Raw genomic sequence first — 25083 nt, 5'->3', positions numbered from 1 at the left:
CATTTTCATCCTTTTTTCCTTCTCCTAATTTGATCTATTCTATTTCTTTCTGTCTCTCTATCCCTCTCTCTCTCCCTCCCTCCCTCCCTTATTTCCCTCACTCTTACTTCTCTCCGCCTCTCTGTATGCACACACACACACACACACACCCATGTTTTCTGAAGCCTACCATCCTGGTCCCTCGGCTGCAGGTCTCCACTTGAACGGCGCGCAAAAATAGCACCATCATCTCTTGTCGCCGTCCTCGCAAACCGGAAAAACACAATTACGTTTCCAACGCTGGAACGCGGCCAGATAATCATCAGCCTGGGGATGGATTTGTGGAGCACTGCTTTGATTGACCTTTGTGCTTTTGTGACTGTGCAATGATGATTCGTGCTCATTTATCTGTGCGTTCTTCTAAGCGCATTCCATTTACAGCACTGTTAACAAAACAAAGCAATAAACTACCGCGCGTAAACATATAACCCACTAACATCTCGTTCTCCCTACACCTGTTCAATCAATCCACAGCATCTATCTAATCCTCCATCTATTCCAATTATGACTCAATAAAAACAAAGTTGAACCACCCACGGAGCTGCACCCCTAATAGCTAACTATAACTGCCATTATAAAGGCCATCTTGCCCCATATGGAGGGCATAAGGGCAAATGTCTTCAGAGGCCTCAGCGGGATGGGGCTTTTGGCACCTCCAACAGCCGCTATGTCAGGGTCACCCGGGTTCTCTTACCCCTCCTACGAGGCCCCACCACAACAACAAAAAAAAAGCTGGAGATGGAAAGTGAGGTGAAGGGGGCAACTGCCCGAGATTTGCCCTTCCCTGGGGGAGGAGGGCAGGCAGGCAGAAGACCTTCTTGAGCAAATGAGAGATAGCGTGATAGCGTGTGGGATGGAAGACATTTGTCTGAAATCCATCATGCTCATTTCTCTCTAATGGAAAAAGAGGCTGCAGACAGGCATTAGTCGGTACAGAAAAGAGAGGTACAGAATTCCTTGGCACAAAATCCCTGAGAGGATATGCAGGGTAAGACAAATATCTTGTGTGTGAACATAACACCACTGAAAAGAAAAGCAGAACTAGTGCAAGACCGTTCAACATAGCACAAAAGCAGAGCGGCATAATAAAATAATTTAGGACAACCAAACCAACCCTCTAATGGTTCTGAGAGTCTGAAAGTGAGCTACTGATACTGAAAGTGTTCCTCCATTCCATCTCTGAGATTAGAAGAGTCGGTGGGATTGAGGGATTAGGCACCTCCAGTTTCACTGATACCTTCCAGGCATTTCTCAGGGTGCCTCCCACTCTCCCTTCCCCTACCCATATCTCTCCCTCCCCCACCCATATCTCCCACTCACCCCTAGTAGACATGAACCCCTCCTTTCTCCATCTCTACACTAAGCAGAGAGAAAGCACCAGATGATCCAACTTTGAAAATCCAATTTAACTGATAAAAAGCCTATTTACCTGTATACCTGGGGCACCAATGTCAGAAAAAATGACACCAAAAAAACTCAACAAGCTGGCTCTGTCCTTGGAGGTACACTTGAGCCCCTAGAGTTGGTTGTCGAGAGAAGGATGTTGTAAAAGTTCTTTTGACATTATGGACAACAGCTCACATCCACTGAACAAACTACTCAGACAACAGAGTGTTTTCAGCTGGAGGTGGCTTCAACTTCGCTGCAAATAGTACCGTTGTAGAAAAATATTCCTGCCCACTGCCATAACTATTTACAATAACTCTGCTTTGTTCTGCGAGAGGAGAATCGTTCCGAGAGACAATGCACAGTTTACAACCAATTGCACAGAGACTTTATATCCAGTTGTAATTTATCTATGACTTGTATGTATGTTAATATTATCAATAGCTGCTGTGACACCATAATTTCCCTTTGGGGATGAATAAAGTAATCTATCTATCTATTCATAGCATTAAATACTGCACTTATACTGTACTAAAATAACAGAAACACTTTTAGATTCATTGCTGAAATAGTTGCTGGAAATATATATATATATATATATAGATATATATATATATATATATATAAATAACACTGCAAAGCCTTCAAGACCTCCATCTGCTCCCACCTATTGCATAAAGTGGGCACACCTGCACAGTAAAGGATCAATCTGTCTGCAAGGTCCAATAGCCACCCCCTCCTTCTCAGACCTGCAGATGAGGAAAGGAGACTCTTGGCAGAGATCAAGAATTCATGGACACTCCACAATCTGCAAGATTGCCCAACCAAAACATAAAGCTGGCAAAAATGATCCTTAAAGCATGTTTAAAAAATGTTGCCATGCTGATGAACACATGTGATCATCCAAAACAAGAGAGTAGGGGTTTATCTTTACTATCCAGCAGACACAAGCTGATACACTATCTTATTTGAGCCAACAATGAAGCACAGGAAAATATGACAGCAAGCCCCAGTAATGAGTCATGTAATATCTTCAAAAAGAGAGAGAGAATTACTGTTATTGTTAGATTTCACTCACTCACTCACTAACTCTCCCCTTCTCTCTCTCAATCCTCCTCTCTCGTTGACACTCGCCTTTGTGGAAAGAAGATAATTAGGATGGCGATGCTTTATTGCTGTTTATTCCAAACAGCACTAAATATAGCGTCAGCCTGTCATTACGACCAGTGTGATCCTGGGGATCTAAGCTGTTGTTATAGTCAGTGTACCTTCGCTGCAGTCTACATATCTTTCACGTCTGTAATTACATGTTTTCCACTCTCACACGGCCACATAGCTCCAGAGTTGAACAAAGGCAGGCTTTGTCCCTTCCGCTTAGGAACATTTGGCACCGCCACCCCTTCATCTTCAGTCATATACTTTACTGTAGGCTTTTTATAGTCGACGTAATGCCATACAATATCTCTCCTTAGCCGAGGTCCTCCTCTTATGAACTCCTGAAAATGGCAGAGGAAAACTGCCGAGGAGCTCAGTCATCTGTACGAAGGAATAACACACGCCGACTCCTGATTGAAAGTCAGGTCACATCTTCGTCCCTGTTTTTTTATCAGCCATTTCACTTGCGTGAGGCGCCGCCAGCAGTCGATACACTTAACATTGCGATCATGAAAAAGGTCGCAGAGCGCTACATGGCTTTGTGCATTTTCACCCTCGCCCGGTGCCACTGACGTCCACAACACCCTTCTGAGCCAACGCTGCCCGGGCTCACCATCGGGTTGGACGAAAACAATCACAGGCCCAGGGAAACGTTCCCAGTGGACACAAACAACCCCCCCCCCCCCCCCCCCGCCTCCCCTCCCCTCTCTCTCTCTCTCTTTCTTACTCTCTTCACATCTCTCAGGCTCAGCACAGTGCACAGCACATGGTGGGGGAGGTTCACCGCTGGGTCAGAGTCAGAATAAGCATCGGCGGGCCTGGGAGCAGGAGAAGGTAAACATGGTCGGACTGTGGCTTTTGGTCATTGCCGAATCCCCAACCGTCTGAAAAGCCCTGCTCCCTTCAGTGCCAGGCACACACAGACAGACAAACAGGCACACACACACACACCACTCTTTGGCCACACATCTCACATCTCTCTCTTCCTCCCTTTCTCTTTCTCCTTCCCCCTCTGTCCCTCTCGATTTTTTTCCTTTGTTGCTTTTGCTCTCAAGCAAACAGTTTCTGGGTGACTGGGCCTGTGAGCGGAGGGGCCTGGCCATAGACCGCTGCTCCCCTGCTCCTGGCCACAGTGACCAGAACCGACTGGTCTTAACCGGCTGCGGCAGCGGCGGTGGTGGTGGTGCCACCCGCCAATCTGATCGTCATGGCGTTCTTTTTTCATTCTGCCGAAAAAGAGAAGAGAGGAGAGGAGAGGAGAGTCTCTTCCTTTTCAGAGGGAATCAGTCACGCTCTGAGTCTTCCCTGAAATCAAAAGAAGCACTGGAAGTTTCCGTTGACCAGCGAGCGATTTCCCAGAAGTCTGTGCACGGAAGAAGGGAATGCATCAGGACTAGCGTCGGTCAGAGGGGAAGTGAGCTCGATGTGTCCTGTTGATTTTTTATCACAAAAGGCCCCGTGGAGGCACAGGAAGTTGGGGTTATGAAAAACTAACAGGTCAGGTGAACGAAGGTCAAAGTGCACGGGGGACACAAAAGGCCAGTAACGCCATCCCATGCAGTCCGAGGGTGGGGGGTTTGGGGGGGGGGGTAGCGGCTCTGGCCGGTCTAGTCTCTGTCTGTATCACTGCCTCTCCCTCTCTGACACGCAAACCAAATGCCATGCAGGAGGACAGTCGTTGGCCCACCTGTGAGAACAATGGCGCTTTTGAAAAGCCTCGTCCTCTCGCCGTTGCTCTGGATCAAAGGATACAGCTGGGCTGGGGATAGCAGGACAGAGTGCAGTGCACAATATATATATCACAGCTAAAGGACCAGCAGGTCCAGCAGGCAGTTATCAGGCCTCGCACCATACAGTATCTCCCTAATGACAGACAACTCATCAACCAAGTATCAGGTACTCGTCAACCAAGTCTATCTGACATGTCCAGAAATTGCATTTTATTTTGCACCAAATAAGTGTAAAATATTAGGCTGGGTGAACCCTGCCTGAACTTCCGGGGAATTTGAATTTCGCCCGGCAGCTCAGGCTGGATACCACAGGTCTACTTTCGCTGTTTCATTGCCAGAATCTTTGGCTCCAATCAGATACGGCCATACTCTAGTCCTGGCACGCTATTGGCCGGTGACGTGACGATAACGAAACTTAAGCAGCAACGAAACGAAAGCAGCAGCCGCTGTTGCTTCGGCTTTGGTAGGCTAAAAATTTAATTTACCAACTAGCCCCGCTCGTACGGAGTCATTTGAACGATGCACATTGATCACGCCTCTTTTGTAGTAGAATCAAAGCGCATCTTCCCCAGACTAATGTTCAATCTTAAAAGATTGAGCTTAGTATGGTGAAAACCAGACTAATAAAATATGATTTGGTGCCAACGAATACTATAGCATTTGTATTATTTATAAAAGTAATACCATCTAAAATAATGAGAACATACACTTCGCACAAATTTTTCTTTTGATTCTCAACCAACTCTCAAACTCAATCGATCAATTTTAAATCGAGTTTTTCCTTCTCTACAATTCACAATTGACAACGTGTCTACACACAGTGATATCTCCACCTAACGTTTCAACACAATGTTTCTACAAGGACAAACCCACAGAGAATGTCAGTATTTCCCAACACTTCTTGGCCATGTGCCAAAGATGTTCCATTAGAAACTCCTCATACTTGTTCTTGTGGGAGTAACTTCATGAATAAGTTTGTAGGTTTGGTGTGTATGCACATGTCTGACAGAGAGAGCGAGAGAGAGAGAGAGCGGGAGAGAGAGAGAAATATATCATGGTATAAATAAATAAATAAGCACAGAGTTGAAGGCGAAGCCTATAATAGCCAGGAGACACAAACTCTTGACTTAATCCAGCAGGCTGGAATTTCAGGATTGCTCAGTCAGAAAATGACATCACCGTGATTAAATAAGAAATAAGAAAAAGAGAAAAAAAGAAAAGAATTCCCCTTAATGCACCCAAGAGCATGATCTGCACCAACAGCCACTAACCAATGGGATGACATCACCCCATCCAGTCAGTAACAGATGCCTTATTTTGATGTTTATAGTCCCCACGTTACATTACGCCATCAGCAAGGCCTAGGGCAGATGTCCAGTCAACCACATGGGAAGGAATATCTCTGAAGTAACTTCACTCTCCTTACAACTCAGCCACAACGCACAATATACACAAACAAATCCCTGACAAATCCCTGACAAAATCTATGTTTTTGCGTTTTTTATTATTTGTCTGTTTGCCGAACTGTCGCCTCTGTCTCTTTCTCTGATTGAGGCGTGTATCAATAGCCGGGCTCAGGAAGGCATTACGGGAGAGCTCTGTGGGATAAAGGCTCGGCGTGACGAGCAAAACAGGAGAGCGCAGCACAGGTGGGGAGCGTCCTCCTTGAGTGCTCCCATCGCCATGGTAACAAAACAGTCAGCCACACGCTTAAGTGGCTTTGAGAGGAGGCCTTGAGAGGGCATATCTTGTCTGTTTAATGAAGCCCAGTAGTGAAAAATCACCCAGACACAAAACACAAAGACCAGACAGAACACATCTATAACCCCTGACAAAACAATATTCCAGCTGAGGTTTAACCCACAGAGCAAAGGCTAACAGGGCTGTTAACCTAGCCAGGGAAGGATACCCAGATTGTGCAGGGTAGGATCTCTTACAAGACACACAAGCTACAAGTGCCAGCAGCACCATTGCCTGTGTGGATTAGCTTTGGGCTTTGAGGGAGGTGGACAAAGGACATCAGTGAATGTAGTGGCCACTGCAATTAAAGTACAGGACAAACCTTTTCTTCAGTTTCATGGAGTCTGTCTGGTTACCAAGGAGATGCCCTTCACACGTTCATAACAAAAAAATGTTTTCCAGACATCAAATTCCATTTCATTTCAATCATTCGACTGCTAGCCTATCTTGTCTACAGTATGTAATTGCCACAGCTAAACAACCCCAAACATGCTTTGGGCCAGTCCATTCTGTGCCATCAGTCCAATAAGCAGTGGGACAAACAAGCAGAGGACTGCAAACAAGTTTAAAACAGAATGTTTTGAAAAGTAAAAGTAGCAGTTCAGTTGATGACTCACCTGCGGTCTCAAAAAAGGTGTGTAGGGAAGACTTCCACAGAAGGCAACCACCGTATGGGAGAGTCACAGAGGAGAGTTGCAGCTACCTGGCGCGGCGAGCTGAATATATGAGTGTGTGACAGTGTGTGTGTGTGTGTGTGTGTGAGAGACGAGTCTCACAGCACTGTGATGAGCAGGAGGAGGAGGGGGAGCTTGGGCTGTCGAGGAGGAGGAGGAGGGGCGGGGGTGGGGAGGAGGTGCGCGGTTGAGTGAAGTGGTGCCGCCATTCTCGGTTGCCCCGGAGACCGATGCTCTTTCAAAGAAAGTGGCCAATGACAAACGGCGACAATTGTGCACAGACAAAAAAGTCACATGACCGCCGGACTGCTGTTCGCACGGCACAGAAGAGAGAGGAGGGGTCTGGATCTGTGTGTGTGTGTGTGTGTGTATATGGTGGGGTGGAGGGGCGAGTATGTGTGTGTAAGGGTAGGGAGACTAAGTTACAAAAGAACCCTGCAGTCTGCCACGCCGACCCTTACCCCCAACCCTATTGTCGTCGTTATTTATGCTCCTGGGCCCCATGCCTCAGAGAGACTATCAGCTCTCACACAGGCCTAGAGGAGACCCTGGATCTCCCCTGCCATCCCAACACACACACACACACACACACACACACACACACGCACACGCACACGCACACGCACACGCACACGCACACGCACACAGGGTCTACCCCCTGACACTTGTTTTCCTTCTCTGTGTGAATCTTCAGGTTGCGGACTTGTCTTGTCAAGTCAAAGCATTTTAAACTAAGTGATATTGATTCACAGGACAAGACACAAGAGTGCATTCTACAAAATTGCCCCTTCACTCTCGGATATGGATTTTTAATTTGGGGCATCGGAGAAAATTCACAGCGGTTGCCTGTAATTGATGCAATGTGAGAAAATCAGGCAGAGGAGAAAGAAACTGATCACTGCTAGAAAACGCTGATGTATTATCAGAGGTCACTCAAAAAAAAAAAAAAAGTTATGTTTACAGAGCAAAATTGGTCACAATGACCTGTTTTTATTCGCACTAAATGACTAGCCCCTCTTGAGTTCCGCGACGACCTCTCATTCAGAAAACCATTTGGCATGTGGAAAATGACCCCATTCTCACTCGACTCCACAGCCTGTGACAAGACTGCTGATTACCCTTTGTCCAATTATAGCAAAAGGGATCCTTCAGTCTCTCCGTCACGGGTTTGGACAGTCATGACAGCCCCCAAACAGCCATGGCTGATTCATCCAGAGAGGCGGACACGACAGGATGGAGAAGGAGAGGGAAAAATAAGCCCTTCTCTGATGATGATTTCTCTAACTCCGTTTCACTGTCGGTAGCCATGAAATTAGGTCACCATTAGCCCCCTTCAAACAGGAGCTATTTTGAATGTGTCTTGCGCATGTCTTGTCTGCCATCTCGCCTTAAAATAAACACGGTCGTATGGAGACCAGTCGTAAAAACGCCGGGCAACATGGTAGGCAGAGCAAAACTGGTGGCAGGGGATGGCATAGAGAGGGCATAGATAGCTGGCAAGGGTCAGCTATACGAGTGTGTGACAGTGTGCATGTGTGTGTGTGAGATGAGTTTCATAGCACTGAGACTCGGAGACGGTGGGTGTGTGTGTGTGTGTGTGTGTGTGTGTGGGTGTAGCAATGAGATGAGATGCTCCAAGATAACCTGCTTTCCTAAACACCTTCAACATGTCAGATACACTTGCACATCTTCCATTTACTCTAATATGTCGGACTGTCTAGAATTAGCACCTAGTGTTTACTCTGAAAGGTCTCCAAAGTTTGAAGCTTCATTGTCGTTTCTCATTTGTAATGTACCGTACCAGTAACACAACACAATTGACAAAACACACGTACTCCTGCCCGTTAAACTACATTAGGTGACTCCACCTAGATTACCATTGTCCTAACAATCAGTTGTTTTATGCACCAGGGGATCACGGGACTTTCTGACCGAACACTGATGAGACAGACCCTGAGTCAGACGGTATGGGCAATGACGGAACCAGAGGAACGGAGACCGATGACCTCAGGCAGAGAGGATGGGGACGGGGAGTGAGAGGATGGCTCTGTGTGTGTGTGTGTGTGTGTGGGGGGGGGGGGGCGGGGGGGATAACTTTATGTGTGTGTGTGTGTGTGTGTGTTGGGGGGTACGAATGTGTGTGTGTGTGTGTGTGGGGGGGGGGTGTGTGTGTATGTGTGAGTGTGTGCGTAGGGGTGCATGTGGGGGAGAGGTGGGTGCAGGGCTGGATGGTGAGGGTGTTGTGGAGTCATGCATAATAGTGAGTACATTCCATCAGCCCATGGGACTGGTGCCAGGGCCCAGCGCAGAGCCCAGAGGCGGCTTTGTCCACACTCTCGCTGGAATAACCTTATGCCTCAACTCATGTGTGTGCATGAGTTGTCCCACTCTGTGGCTGCCTGTGTGTGTGTGTGTGTGTGTGTGTGTGTGTGTGTGTGTGTGTGTGTGTTTGTGTGTTTGTGTGTGATTGAACATGTGGTCTGGTGGTTGCATGTTGAAGTTCTTAACATGAACTTTAAGTGAGATCGCCAGCAGAGGAGAACATGTGTTACAAAACTACAATAATGTGATCAACATAACCAAATCATTGCTGCGTGTGCATATGTTGTTGTGCGACCATGTGTTTCTTCACATCCTTTGTGAATGGTTGTCTGGTTTGATAAGTGTATAAATGTGTGTGTGTGTGTGTGTGTGTGTGTGTGTGTGTGTGTGTGTGTGTGTGTGTGTGTGTGTGTGTGCGCGCGTGTGCGTGTGTGTCAGTAGCTGCCTTTTTTTCTGTCTGCACACCAAAGTGTACTATACATGTAAATGACTAAGTGTGTGTGTGTGTGTGTGTGTGTGTGTGTGTGTGTGCATGTGCGCTAACGCATGTGGTACGTATGAGTGCATGTGTGAGTCTAAGTGTCTGTGAATGGGAAGTGCTATCTCCAGCTGGTACACAAGTCTTTTTGTTTTCATCAAGCAGCTGGGCAGATGACTCACAGACAGCGGAACGGGAGGAGGAGTGGGAGGCTGGGCGGCAGAATTCGATACACATATTTCTTATGAAATGATAGAATAACTAGAACTAACACACTCCATGGGAAAACAACCAAGTCTGAGAGCTCATCCATAAATCTGTCCTTTTCAATCACTTCTAAACTGCCCAACGCTTTCTAACACAGGTTTCTTAATCATGACTTCAAACATGCCTCTATCTTGCAAATCACGTCATATTTGCCATGAAATGTACTTTATCTAACAATACACCCGGGATGGTTTCCAAGTGACGTCAGCATAGCACAGCAGAGCAGTGAGCTGTGTAACAAGCAGATGCAATGCTGGCAGAGGGGAACTTCAACTATGCTTCCCAAAAATTGGTATAATGACTGTCTAAACAATTCCCCTGAGAGGAACGGCACGGAATTCTCAAGCTGATGGTGTAACAGCCTAAAGTCTGGATTCATGTATTCAAGCATCACAGACTCAGTGTTGGAGAGAAAGAGAGACAGAGAGAAAAAGAAAGAGAAAGAGAGACAGAGAGATACACTATCCAACAAAAGAATTACAAAGAAAGTATTACGTGCAGATGAACTAGCTTGACACTGAGTGTGAGACAGAGAGTCAGTCTGCTTTTACCATGTGGACAACAAGCCAAGGACACATGGATCAATTACTTTGACACTTAATCTGTCTCTGCTTACATCAGCACCTGACACACTCGGACACAATACCTCGCCATCTCTTGATGACATTACAGCAGCCCACAGAACAAGAAATGCACAGCCTCACTTTGGAAAACAAGCTGGACGTAGACATAGACATTTAATTTGTTGCTTAATCATATTAAATCATTCTACGACCACAAATCATTAAATCATTCTACGACCACACACAAGATGATACAATCAAATCCGAAACATTTCATACAATACAAAGTATCATCGCAACTGTGTCCAGCATTTGCACGTCACGTTAGGATGTAACTAAAAATGCAGATAGACAGGACGGATGGAGGGAACGAGAGCTACGCAGCAGCAGCAGCAACAGCAGGTGCAGTAGTAGTTGAAGCGATGATGCGGCTTGAGATTTTCCAACCATAACCAACAGTCTATTAGAAAGCTACCAAATATGGTGTTAAAATAAAAAATAAAATAAAAAACCCGTTCAAGTACAGACAACTTCGCAGATCTACAGCGAGCTAACAAGCTAAATAGCTCGATATAAAGGAGCATGTGGGCTAGAAGCAAACCTCTATACAGACTTTGGTAGCGTATTCTATAACAAACCGTGTAGGCTTTATCATATTTGTATCACACATATTAGCAAGTTAAATACTACATCACGCTCGCTCACCTATTTAACACCGAAGTTGCGTGTAACAACTTGGCAAAAGTTGTTCTTCCCCCGGTTACTTCAGCCTCTTCTGGTGGGTAGGATGAGCTACAGAACCCCGGAGCAGTGCATCTCTCTTCAGAATGAAAGCGCCGTTGCCACTACTTAACATCTTAAAGGGAAACGTGCAGGGTCATATTTGCGGCAAACTTTTTTGGCGATGCACGCTCATTCCTGATCATTCCCCCGATTTAACGACAACTATCTGTCAGAAAGCAGTCTCAATGCATTATTATTGAAGCATGAAACAGACATCCTTAACGGACTAACGTAATTATATTAATTACAAAAACAACTTCGTTATTATTCCATTTCCCCGTGGGTGTCTTAGAATTACTTGGAAAGAGACGCCCAGAAAAGAGGTTTTGTTGTACTGAGTGTTCTTATGGCAACCACTGTTACAACCACAGAGACTTGGTGTGGGCAAGGCTGCTCAAGGCAAAATACAACAGGCCTACCTACACTGCCGTGAAACGTTCGTGTCTTGTTGTCAAAGGTTTGTGGCATAAGGTTTACCCAACGAGGCTAATGATGCGTAATAGGCCTGCAGCAATGTCTTATCTACACAAAACTTGTTTTAAGAAAATGTATACACACACATCAGACAGACTTAATAACAACACACACACACACACACAAAGATTATTCACAGATCTTTGGGGTGGAATGTGAACATTTCTCCATAACAGATGAATGCGTTAAATAATCATTGCTAATGAATTCCACTGAATTTAAAAGCCGGCCTCTTAAAAACTTGTGAGGAATGCCTTGAGTGCCATGGTTAGTGGCCTGTCTCCAACCTGTCCTCTGTGATTAATAACTTGTGATTGTGACCTTTGTTTGTTTTCCTCTCTTGCCTTCCTCCACAGGCTGGGGGTGGGAGAAGATGGAACGTAGGGCAGGGCAGTCGAGGAGTGAAGGCTTGGAAAGAGTGCCGCACTGTGTTTGTCTTTCATTTGTTTACGGCAGATTCCTTTCCTCTCCTCAGCTCCGCTCTGCTCTGCTCCAATGCAGGATTGGGCTTGCTGAAGAATTCAGCCGCCTCAGAGTCACTCACCTGCCATCAAACAGACCACGTGAACTGGGAGGGTCACTGAGTAGCTACTGTCAAAACAGGCCAATGAGCACCATTCGTGAGGGACACAGGTGAGTTATAGTAGGCTATACCCTGAGGAGTCTTTTCTTTCTTGATCTCGGACGGCATGTTATCAGATAGATAGATAGATACTTTATTGATCCCCAAGGGGAAATTCAAGGACACTTGAATCAGCACTGAGATTGTTCTGTGAATACCTACAGGAACCTTTACAGATTACTTTTGATTTAAGGCACCTGGGGCCTCATTACAGAAACTTTACAGAAAGTCTGAAATCCTCTTCTATCGCCGTTTAGGATGACATTTAGGATTCTTTGACATTAGAGAAACATATTTCCAGACAGACATTTTGGACCAAATCATACCCTATCTTTGGCTTAGAATGGTAGGTAGTGTAGGAGAACACAAATAGATACAATATAACACGTGTAGTAAGTAGACCATTACAACTATTGTCCTAACCAGACATGCATACAAAAACATTCTTTAAAAACAGTGCCTCCTAGTGGCACAACCATGTAAACACATTTGGATTTCTTTATTGTCCAGTTTTAATCAGGTTTGAATAGAATAGAATAGAATAGAATATATACTTTTTTGATCCCGTGAGGGAAATTCAGTTCTCTGCATTTAACCCAATTTAACCGAATTAGTGAACACACAGCACACAGTGAACACACAGTGAGGTGAATCACACAACCCAGAGCAGTGAGCTGCCTGCCCAACCAGCGGCGCTCGGGGAGCAGTGAGGGGTAAGGTGCCTTGCTCAAGGGCACTTCAGCCGTGGTGGACTGGTCGGGGATCGAACCGGCAACCTTCCGGTTATAAGCCTGATGCGCTAACCAGTACACCACGGCTGCCCCCAAAGGCAGTTTGTGCCCCCACTCCCCACACCAGAGGCGATTGCTCATTGAGTGCAGGGGAGGCTCAGCCTCCTCTAAAATATCACGGAAAATTGCATGAAATAATGCCTATTATGAGCTACATTAGCAAGCCTAATATTCCAACTAGAACATGCTAAAAACGTGTTCAACTTCATGGCTATATCGTTATAGTTTCGTTTTGCAACAAGGTTTTGCCTGTCATCTATCGTGATTTCGCACGTCTAATGCATTGCTGTGACGACACGATCCATTAAAATCCCCATAGAGGCTCGGCCTCACTGGACTTCGATGGCACTACGGAGTGGGCTGGTCTCAGTGCAGGAAAAGCTAGATGAATATTGGATAAACACCGCAAAATCGTCAGGCTACTGTTTGGTCTATTCTGTTTAGGATATATTTCCCCCTCAAATAACAATATAGCAGCAATAATAATAATTTAATAGTTGACCATTTTTATCAGAGCTTCCCTTATTCCAATGAGCAGCAACCGCCACTGCCCCACACACTCATACTCACATGCACACACATGTACACACATGCACACACACACACATACTTATGCACACACGTACACACAAACACATGCACATATGTGTGTACACATACACACACACACACACACACACACACACACACACACACACACACACTTGTAAACACATTGGGAGTTCTTTACGGTCCAGTTTTAATCAGGTTTGTGGTGCCCCCACTACCCAAGCACACACACACACACACACACACACATATGCACACATGTACATACACACACACAGTAATAAGAAAAACTCAGTAGCAATCAGCTGACGATATGTCTCCTTAAACCAACAGTAAATAGTGTAATCTCACAAACCATCTGCGGTCTTGCACCAACATGACTTGCACCCTCCTCACTGCAGCAATTAGCATCACACCACAGACCACAAAGAAACCATCTGATAAAGCTGCTACTACAATTTTGTTCTTCCCACTGTGGATCAAAACTAGATTTCACAGCTAGCACAAGTTAGAATTGAAAACAATGACAAGGAAATACAGACCAGGTAATAATTAGCTTCAAAAATATATATATATATTTCATGTTGTTCCTTCTGAAAAAAAATATCGGAAATTATTTACTGTACAATTACATTCATCCAGCCACCACAAAAAAGATTACAAAAACAAAACTCAAAAACAAACTTGTGACACAACAAACACAAGATCAGCTCCATGCAGAAGATGCTAAAAACAAAACATCGGGGGGGTGTGTTTTTCCAAAAGTGTTGCCATGCGACAATGGCAGAGTCATTCGTTCTGAATGCCCCCTTACCAATCATGGTCGTTGCAAAATGATGCTTTTGGGAGACATACCATACGAGTGATGAGAGGTTGGCAGGCTCATTTGGGCTGAGTACTGGCTCTCTGGGGCAGGAGAGGGTAGTGGTTCGACAGTCTCTGGAGAGCAGCCCTCGCAGTGCGGGGTCGTGCTAGGGCGGGTCCGTCTGTTAGCTTGGAGCTTATGACAGGCTGATGGTGTTTGCTGTTGTTGGCCAGAGCATATCCTCCAGCAGCCCCCACGCTAAAGAAGAGGACAAGAAGATGGGTGCTTAATGCAGACGCCTGCTGTACTTGCGCCAAGAGGGAAATGTTTAAATCAAAACACTAAAGATGGAGAGTGGATGAGGATTCAGAGGTTAGCAGGAAAAATGAGTGCAAAAATGGCTTCCTTATTGAAAAACAACAACAATGTAAAGTTAGGCAAAGAGCGCCCTGTTGGAAAACCAAAGTAAGCCTTGGAACACACTCACAATAAGGAGCTGATAAAGATTGCGCTCATGTTGGCAAATCAATCTAGCGAGAGGAAAACTTTGCACATCTGTTACATCCAGATGTCCTTGATTCTCGGAGTCCATGCAAAAGTAATTTCCCCTGATTCTCCCTCCCATTCATCTTCACTGGCTAGACAATTACAGATGACTGATGAAAACTTTGTCCAGCTTCCCTGCACATCATACATTTTCAGCTGTGGAGAGTAGCTCATCTTACACCTCTATCGTTTACAGCACTGTACAAGCCATCCTTTAAACATAAAGCGGTTTCCCCAGTATCTTCCCTATAAATGTCTATAAACATTTACCTTACGAGTCTACACACTTTCTGTGCTACCCAGAGTAGACCTACATGTACCAGGTCATATTTGGATATAATATGTATACAGAGTTAAGTTAAATAAAGGGGAACTCTGGCGATTTTCCAAACAGATCTCTGTTTCTCGAGGTCATCGAGTACTGTTTGAGGACGGTAGGGAAATAACCATGAAATCGGTGCTACCTATCTTCAATATCATGCCCCCAGAGAGTAGCACTGTACTGTTATTTTTTTTTTTAGTACCAACAGTACTCAGTGACCTCGAGAAGCAGAGATCTATGTGAAAAATCACCAGATTTCCTTTAATGTAAATAGGGGACTTGACTGAGGTAGACATACCATGGTTCTCTGTGGCCCTGCACCACAGGACTGGAGGCTGGTCTGCAGGCCACACCGGTGCTCCAGTCGGTCAGACTGCGTCTCCTCACCACCTCCTCCTCCTCCTCCTCCTCCTCCTCCTCCCCAGGTTCTGGGCCTGCTTCTGCGCCTGACTCTGCACCCAGCGGAGCTGGCCTGGTGCCCCTGGGTGGCAGGTGCTGGATGGATTTGAGCCTGCGTGCGCGTGCCACTGGCAGCTTCCGGCCAGTAGAGGGCAGCGTGGGCGGCTGAGGGGGCGACGGAGTTAAGGTGAACTCTGATGGGAGGAAGGGCCTCGAGTCGTCATCAGGAGACATGGCCTCTCGCTCGGACAGGTCTGTGGACAAAAAACAAAAACAAAAACAAGCACAAATAGATTTACTGATCCACACATACAGTGCATTCATTAGCAGTTGTTTATGTTCTAAGTGAGCATTGGCTCATTAGTGTAGTAAGTTTTATCGGCTGTTGCCTACTCACAATTGGCATCTATAGCACACAGTTGTAGACTGACACATTTTGTTCCCCTTCAGCCAACCAAACACAATACAGATCGCAAAAAAACATTTTCATTTCTAGGATTCTAAAAAAAACTTTTTTTTTCCCGTCTTCTTTTTATTCTAAGAGACAAACACTGAAGCTGAAAGTGTGGCTCTTGGTTCAGTCAGACAGGCTGTCAGGGTACTGGTTGGCCTCAAGCGTACAACAGAACATCCGCCTCTTGACAGGGAAGAGACTGCTCCTGTTTCCTCTGAACAAATAAAGCGAGACTGGCTTTCCCCTTATAGTACACTCATTCAAATATCCTGGTTTATTGCCATTTCCTTCTCTCCTCTCTTCTGTGTACAACACACACCTATGGTATAAGCTATGTTTTATAGTATACACTATGAATTATGGTAGCAGTCTGTAAATAAGGCACACTTATGTTCTTTTCTTGTGCTACATGCCAATGTAAGGAGACATTCTATTGCTTGACATCCACTTGTCTTAACACATGGGCACAACAATAAAATATTGACTGCAATGATATTTTCAACATTGCAAAACGACATTTTGTTTCTGTTCATATAGCTAAACATTTTGTTTCTGTCTATATAGCTAAACAAACTTGATTAAACAAACCTGATTGTCAGAAGAGATTAAAATTATACATGTACAAGTACAGTCAAGACCTATTGAAGACGAGGTGCATAGAGAATAGTCAGATATCCTTATTTTAATTTGCATTCAATAAAGACCGTCATGTGCAGTTTTAAGCAGTGTTCAAGCTGCTCAATGGTATTTTGTGCCCCAACGGCACCTTCCAGGCAGCACAGCCTAAAAGGCACTACCTTTACCCTATTCCTAACCCTAACCCCCTCAACCCTCATCCTACCCCTAAACTGAGGGGAGTAGTGCCTTGAAGGCAGCGCTGTCTGGAAGGCACCATTGAGGGCAAATAATACCAAAGACCGTTCAAGCTCAGAGGTATTTGGCGGACTCACCTGAAGAGAGAGATAAGAAAGAGGAGTCAGGTGAATCTATGCTGCTCCAGCATTTACTGCTTCTTTTCTCTCCGCTGTCCTTCGTATTCATCTCCTCCTCTTCTTCATGATCACTGGCTAGACTGTGGCCTGTCGCCTCTTCGTCCTCGTCCTTACTGTCCTCATCGTCTTCCTCGCTGTGGAGTATGGCCATCACTTGTGGCTGGCGATCCTTCTCAATGGCAAGTAGCCGTCTGTCGCGCACACACACACACACACACATTTCAGAAATACATGACAAGTGTATATTCTACCCAGTGTAAAGGTCTGACAGTTATAAAGGCAGTACTTGTTATGCTTTTCTCTCCAAGCCCGAAGCTCTGCGTACACATCACTGCGGTTCCACTGGACTGAGTCCTCGTATGTGTCATAGGTGTGCTCTGGAACATGGCTTGGCAGCCGGTAGGGGGTGAGGGGCAAGGCAGGGGCTTGAGGCTGGAGAGAGAGAGAGAGAGAAAATGAGAGAGAGAGAGAGATGAGAGAGAGATGAGAGGGTGATGAGGAGAAAATGAGAAGAAACTAAACACAGCAGGAGAGTGAGGGGTCAGGTTTGATGTTTTCACTCAGGTCATGTTTTTGCATTGAAACAAATGGAAAAGGGATCCTTTTACGTTTTTGTACATACATCTGAAAGGCTTACCGGTACTCAGTTTACTGTGTTCAGGCAGTGGGGGAAAAAAAACTTGACTGATGTGGCAAACCACCGTAAAGGGATTTGGTCTAAATTGCTGCTGTGGTTGCTGCTGTGTTTAGTTTGAATTGGACCAATCCAACACCTCATTAAGGCAGACCTCAAAGTAGCAATTCTGATGCAAGCACAAAACAGCAAAGATGGGTGCTGCATGTGTGCAAGTTTTGGATTTATCTTCAGAGCAAAAGCCTGCCATTTAAATGAACGCGATGGACATCTAGGGCCATCTCTGGCCTCTCGTCGCCAGAAGTGCCACAGTCTCATCTGGTGCTGCATGACCAGCCCACCACACTGACAATGACAAAACAGCTGTGTTCAGACAAAGACAGCTGTAACCCAGCTGCACGACTCTGTTGTGCAATTTCCCTGTTTTTACAAGCACGGCAGTTATGAACCCCACCCAAAGTTAATGACTTCTTCAACGGCGTTGCCATCGCCATGGCTGATCATGTATACTTTATCGCTGACAAAGCTGTTGCAACAAATCGTAGCCTTTTATCATGCCCTCCAGGGCTCCTGTTTGCGTCTGTAGACGCGTGAGTTCAGCTCGGGTTTAACAACAATCGGCTCACCTTGGCCTTCTGTCTGAGAGCTCTGAGAGCCTGCACAGGGTTTCCACACAACAGGACACGACCCGCTCCTGGAAGAACAGAGAGGTGCTTTACTTACGATGGTGGTTTTTAATGTGTGCAGTGTGCTTAGTCAACTTTTGCTCACTTCTGTGAACGTCCCCTGGGTGGCAGTGTTGTGCACAACTCCTGTCATACATTCTGGTTAGGAGGACATGCCACCACCATAGTTGGGGAATGAGTTGAGGACAGAAACAATAAGTAAGATTTAATCCATTCAAGTAACTTCACCACTTGACCTACTATATAGAGAAAAAGATTACAGGCATTTTTAGCGTTGGACTGATATGGACACTCACCATGTGTTAACTCGCTTGCATCAGGCTCTGAACTGTCTGGGTCTGATTCACCTGAGCCAGGCCTGGAACTGTAGCCTGGGGAGGACAGAGCTCTGGAACTGCCTGGTCCACTGGAGGGGCAGCGAGACGAACCGGGCCGCTGAGCAGAACCGGGTCTAGAGAGGGAGCAAGCGCTCGCAGCCCTCTCCTCTATGGATGTAACACAGAAAAGACAGGCCTACTTCAGACCACAAATGACATAATATAGTCTGGTTATTAACAAACAGCTGTAAGTTGTTAACAGACTGCAAGATTTTCTTTGCATTAAAGTGCATGCTTTTGGATACTGCTTTAGCTACAGCGTGTCTACGCTTGTTCCTCTCTGTCACGCACCAGTGGGTTATATGCGTAACCTTGGGGTTTACGTTGCATCTGGTTCTGAGCATCAAATCACAACAAGAGAGGAAGGAGGGGTGTACGTGACGGCACACGGCACACTGCTGCTGCTGCTGCTGCCGCCGCCTCTCACTACCTAAATACTGCAGGTTGCTGCTGGAGGCATTCTCCTTAATGGACTCCTTTAGCAGGGCCAAGTCCTCATCAACCGCGGCTCGGCTCTCTGCCACAGCCTCCTCCACCGGGACGTCGTCCAGGTAGCGCAGCTGCGGGACCAGCTCCCGCACCGCCGACCGGTAGCTGTACTCCTCCGTCTGTCCGAAGAAGTGAATATTAACACGCCAGCAAGACCCCACAGGGATTTACTACCTAAGCTTGGCAAAGGCTTGCAGTCGGTCATAAAGTAAGTTACAGCAATTCAGAGGGGGGAAAAAAACACACATGTGTTGAGCTTTACATACCAATGGAAATCATTATAACAAGTGAAAGAAAAAAACAAATAAAACAGAATCAGCCGCAGAAACGTAAAATAAAGCTGAAAGTAAACCAAGGTGGAGGGAAAAAATGGAGAACACTAGTGAGTTTGATCACAAGACATATAACGTGACCTCCATCGACTTCTTCTAGCCATGCATAATAGTGTGTACGCTAATATCCCATGTATATACTTTGGCTTTGATCAGACCAAAACAGAGCCAACTGAGTGAAACAGAGAAGACGCTGGTGTGCAAGACCTACGCTAGCACAGACAGGCCCCTGTATGTGCCCACACTAGCATGACAAATCAAGCCCAGAGAGAGAGAGAGAGAGAGAGAGAGAGAGAGAGAGAGAGAGAGGGGTTCAGAAAAAGAGAACACCCCCTTACTCTCCTCTCGCAGACTAATGCATATTCAAATCAGGCTTTGCCCTAACTGCAGGCTGCCCTACTTTCATAATTCCTAGTGGTGAGTGAGTGAGTGAGTGAGTGAAAATAAACTGATTACTACGTGCCAGAACTTAGCCGTGGAAATGAAATAATGAAGAGCAATGCAAGGCCGCCTCCTGAATCCTACAGAAATGTGTCAAGAAATCTGTGTTCAAGACCTGTTCTTTCACATCATCACTTGCAGGTGTAAATTATGTTCTTAAATTGGTCAATAAAACTATACTTACATCATTTGGAATAATACAGTTATTTTGAATATACCGTTAAATTCAGTTTCACTAATCTATGATCCATGCCTCCTTTGTGAAGAAGAATTTTTGTTTTGTCTCTGTGTGTGTGTGTGTGTGTGTGTGTGTGTTTTAAATACTGGACCATGCATTTCCAGGCATCTCATCTAGGAAACATCTAGAACCACACTGCCAGCACAACATCAAACATAATCCAGTGTCTTTCATGTCTCTAAGGTGATTAATTGCATTTGGATGGCCTGTGAGGCCATTATCTCTCCCCATCCCCACTGCCATAGTGCATAGACGTGGTGTGGGACCGTGGCTCGTGGCCAGGACCTGACGCCCAGAGCCCGAGAGCAGAGAGCAGGGAGAAGAGGCTGAAGCCAGCTGATCCGATCTGATCGACCCCAACGCCTCCTTAGAACCGGCTTCCGATCTGAATCCGATGCTCTCGCCATCAACAAGTAGAACATCTTCGGACCAAAGCTGCATTAGCCAGCACCATTTATCAGTAAAAGTATAACTCCAAATGTGTAAAGAGGGCTCCGATGGCTTTTGTTTGGTCCAGGTTATTTTTGGCTCAGGGGTTTGATTTAAATGACAAACAGGCTAGGCTAATGTTTTTGTCTCGCATACCACAACCACAGATCAGACATGACGGCATGCAATTAAGACAGAATACATGCATCCCAAAAAATTTTTTGTATTATCTGAAGTCTGAATCGGTTTGCAGGCTAGCAATGGAGGCTAGACAGGAGGAAAACAAGTTTACTCCAACAACAACAGGCTGAGGAAGGAGAAGCTGTTGCAGCGACAGCAACAGAAGGATGGTCTCTCTCTCTCTATCTCGCTCTCTCCCTCTCTCTCTCTCCCTCTCCTGCTTTACCCCTGTGTCCTCTCTATCTCGCTCTCTCCCTCCCCCTCTCTCTCTGTCTCTCTCTCTCTCCCTCTCTCCCCCTCCTCTCTCTGTCTCTCTCCTGCTTTACCTCTGTGGCCTCTGGGCGAGGACAAGCGCAGACGGGGTTCCCCTCCAGGTTCAGAGTTGTGAGCTGGCTGCACAGACCCAAGTACTGGATCTGCACAAGATCGTCCACGTCGTTGCCCTCCAGGTCCAACACCTCCAGACATTCCAGCATGCTGACCTGACTGAGGTCTGAGATGTTGTTGTAGGCCACATACAGCTCCTGAAAATGAGAGGGGGATTTTATTTCTCAGGCCCACAAGAGTGAGAATAACACTGAAAGGAAGGATGACCATCTTATCCACCTCTTGAACAAAGACAAATAAAACAGGACTGAATCGGCTGAATTTTACACCTTATCACAATGAAACTTTTAAGAACTTGACATTAACTTGATGAGAAAATGATGTTATTTGTTGACTGAAAGTGGGTTAGACCAGTTAGCCCATAGCTCCATGTTAGAAGTGTTATTTATCCTCTTTTCTAAAGATGGACAGCAAATAAGCTTACTTCCCCAAAATTGGGTGTGTTCCTTTAAAGTAAACTATTCATGCAAGGAGTTTAGCGGAGGAGCGGAGGTGGAGCAGAGGTGCGAGTGACTGCCGAGTCTGTACCCCTCTCAGGCCCAAGTGCACATAGGGACCTGGGTTCTAATCTAATCCCCATCTCACCCATCTTTCTCTCCCGCTTGCTTCCTGTAACTTTCCACTGTCCTATCTGAATAAAAGGCAACAAAATATACTCGCACACAAACATCTCTGTGTGCCTCTCTTAAAAAAAAAGAAGGAATATTTGAACATCCGTGTGCTGCAGGAACTCCTTCTTTACTTGCTCCACTCCTGAGAAACACTGGGTTTTTAAACAGCAGCACAGTGGAACCACTGATTACCTAAGCTGTACACGTTGTCATGTACTGTAGCTCAAAACCTATCCCTCCCCACCCTGGCCCCAGTGATTTCAAGAAAAAGAAAAAAAAAAAAAAACCTTGAGAGAGGAGAGCGAGGCGATCCCATCCAAGTCAGTCAGGCAGCAGCGGACCAGCCAGAGGACCTGCAGGTGGGAAAGAGTTGTTCCGAGGTCCCTGAGGAAACACTGACAACAATGAGCAAGCACGCCCTCCCGTTCCCCTCACTGCCATTCGCAGGCCCATTTCCTGTGTCCAATGGACTCTGACACTTTATCCAGAGCCTCAACACCCCCGAACGGGAAGTGATATCAAGAGCTTTACAGACTTCTGGCGGACCCCCACCACCACCCACCCCCCACGTCTCTATACAGTTCAGACAGAGTTGTGTATGTTGGAGTGTGTCAAATGAACACAGTCAGCTTCAACAACAGCAGTATGTTATTAGTGACACCCTTGCTGAACCCACTTATTCCATGTTTAAGTCATGCAATCTGCTTTAACGGTCATGTGCATGAGTATTAGGAGAGAGGTTAGGGGTGATGCTGCATTTTTTCATAATCATTCCAATGTCCTAACAACACGCATATATGTATTGTACTGTATGCACGAATGCATGCACACACGCACATACCACACACACACACACACACACACACACACATAAACAGCTGCAATTGTAATCAGGTCAGTTAAGAATCCCCTATAAGCAGTTTCATCACAGACATGGACACAACAACGAGACGGGTGTGAGAGACAGCTTAATTAGATGTGCAATAGTTTAAAATTCTGTCAATGGCAGGTGGACCTGCACGCACACACGCTGGGCTTCGTTCACAAAGCTAGTCAGCCAGCAACCTCAGAGATGGTGGGGTGGTGGTGGTGGTGGAGGGGGGGAAAGAGCAGAGGATTTTCAGATATATGACCTGGTACATCCATAGCAGTCAGGAAGCACTACAGATTTGCTGCTCCCTGAAGCCTGCCGTCGCTCCCCACCGTCCTCCCGTCAGGCTACAGAGCTGCCGTGCACCTGTAGCCGATCACAGAGCTCTGGCAGGGCTCACAGGACCCTTGGGTGCATTAAGAGTCTCTGTCTTTTCTGTCTTCAAAGCCACACCCCAACTACCCCCCCCCCCCCCCACACACACACACCTCCGACTCCATCCCCAATCCCCCAACCACAACCCAAATTCCAGCGACGGAGCTTTCTCAGACGAAGGCCGGGCGCAGCACAACACAGCACAGCACAGGATGCGTGACAGAGATTTCCAAGGCCAGCACTCAAAGCTCTGGTTCTAATTACCCGACCCTCTTACAGAGAGGACAGAGAGAGAGAGAGAGAGAGAGAGAGAGAGAGAGAGAGAGAGCATACCCCCCTACACACACACAGTGACTGCCTGTGTTTTCTGAGCCTGTTCTTCTGCTAAGACAGTAACCTGGCTGTGTTTTCTTTTACATAATTTCACCCCAAGGACCTCAACACCATATCCTTTATATGGCTTAGGTTATGACCATGTGAAATTTACAAACTAATCAATATGAAAAAAGAAAGAAAGAAAATGTAAGAGGGCAGATGGTTGTTAATCATAACGAAAGACTGAGGAGAACACTCTTACCTCACGGAAAAAATCAAACTGTTGCTCATTCTCAGTTGTGTCAGGTTGGGCAAGTAGGTACCTGTGAGAAGATAAGATTATCAAGTCACGGTTCTTCGCAAGTCTCCTCTGATGTCATCCATACGGACGTCTAACCACACCCAATAGTCTGTTTAACTGTTATTCTGTGTGTTTTAAACGCAAGTGATTCACTGTTGCCCCTATACCTTCATGTCTGTGCATGCTCCCATACAGAGGCTGGGATTAAACATTTAAGTGTTGTCATGAATCATTATCAGTGGTCAGAATCACTCGAATGATCATTACAAAGACAAAACATAGTCACGCTAGTGGAAATTCTTCATCAACAAGGAAAACTTGAGGGAAACAGTAATATTCCTCAAACTTCCAACACCTTGATCCATCTGCATACTATAGAATTTTTCTCTTACCAAAATTGCCAAGGGTACTGTGTTGTGTGTCGACACACAGTTCCAATGAGGTGACTTTGTCAAGGTCTTCTTTATTTGTCAAGGCTTTCTGTGAAAGCAAACAATACATGTCTCATTGGTCAATCTGAAGGAAAGGCCTCTTAAACACCTTTAAGTTAAGATGGATTTGATTTCACTTAAGTCTTACCAGTTTTTCTGAAGACAGATTAAGTTCTACCAGCACCTCTGCATCTTCATAGTTTGTTGGAGAAGGATTCATCTGACTGGCTCCACCAAACTCTGTTATTAACATACTAGCTGTACCTGGGCGACTTGTACCTGGGCGACTTGCACACCTGGATTCTTGAGAACTGTTCATCATCAAGTGTATTACCTGAATATTTCAAAGTCAAATGAAAAGCCTTAGGTAATGTTAGTATAAAAGGTCTTAATGTCAAGAAAATATTTTAGGGTAAATTAATTAAGCTAACGTTAAGCAAATGTATGACATACTTTACCTTCTCACTTGAAATTAGGATGAGGGGCTAACGTTGCCTATGTCGGATTGCTAGCAATAACTATGATAACGTTAGCTGATTTCTGACCACAAGTTACCAGATAATGGTACTGAGATGAACCACTGTTTTACTAAAACAATCAATGTTCACTTCGTTCAGTGACATGTCGAGAGAAATAGGACTGTGCCCAAGTATTAGCTGAATTCAAAATAAGGATAATTCGAGTCGCACCGTCCTTCACCAAAAAACCTACATTTTGCAGCTAACAACACATTTTGCCATGTAAGTTTGGTTGACAACGGTATACAACTTCCTGGATACCGTGAGCGGGAGGGTCTCCCGAGCCTCTAGGGATCTGTAGTCCACTTATCTGAAACTCTATGTATCCCCGTTGCTTGTGTCCCGAAAGCGAAAGGTCTCGTGTAATTATTGGTTAT

The 25083-nt window shown here is 45.7% G+C and overlaps 2 protein-coding genes across 2 annotated transcripts in view; both read right to left on the bottom strand.

The window, feature by feature from the left end:
* Positions 1-11219, bottom strand: part of rassf7a (Ras association domain family member 7a) — a 33394-nt gene extending 22175 nt beyond the window's left edge. The window contains exon 1 of the mRNA XM_062547522.1: positions 11060-11219. The gene's annotated coding sequence lies outside the window, so the exon portion shown is untranslated. The remainder of the gene's footprint in view (positions 1-11059) is intronic.
* A 2576-nt stretch (positions 11220-13795) lies between these two features.
* On the bottom strand, positions 13796-24987 carry lrrc56 (leucine rich repeat containing 56). Its single transcript, XM_062547521.1, has 13 exons — positions 24647-24987; positions 24337-24522; positions 24150-24237; positions 23719-23779; positions 22183-22279; positions 21224-21421; positions 19219-19396; positions 18708-18896; positions 18352-18419; positions 17378-17523; positions 17050-17282; positions 15545-15899; positions 13796-14636 (listed from the first exon to the last, which is right to left on the bottom strand). The coding sequence occupies exons 2-13, from the start codon at positions 24508-24510 to the stop codon at positions 14456-14458; spliced, it is 1968 nt and encodes a 655-aa protein (XP_062403505.1). The 5' UTR covers positions 24511-24522; positions 24647-24987; the 3' UTR covers positions 13796-14455.
* Between the last annotated feature and the right edge of the window lie 96 nt (positions 24988-25083).

The sequence above is a fragment of the Sardina pilchardus genome, chromosome 10 (assembly GCF_963854185.1).
Source record: "Sardina pilchardus chromosome 10, fSarPil1.1, whole genome shotgun sequence".
In the NCBI taxonomy this organism is placed as follows: domain Eukaryota; kingdom Metazoa; phylum Chordata; class Actinopteri; order Clupeiformes; family Clupeidae; genus Sardina; species Sardina pilchardus.
This window is presented reverse-complemented; position numbering and strand designations above follow the sequence as displayed.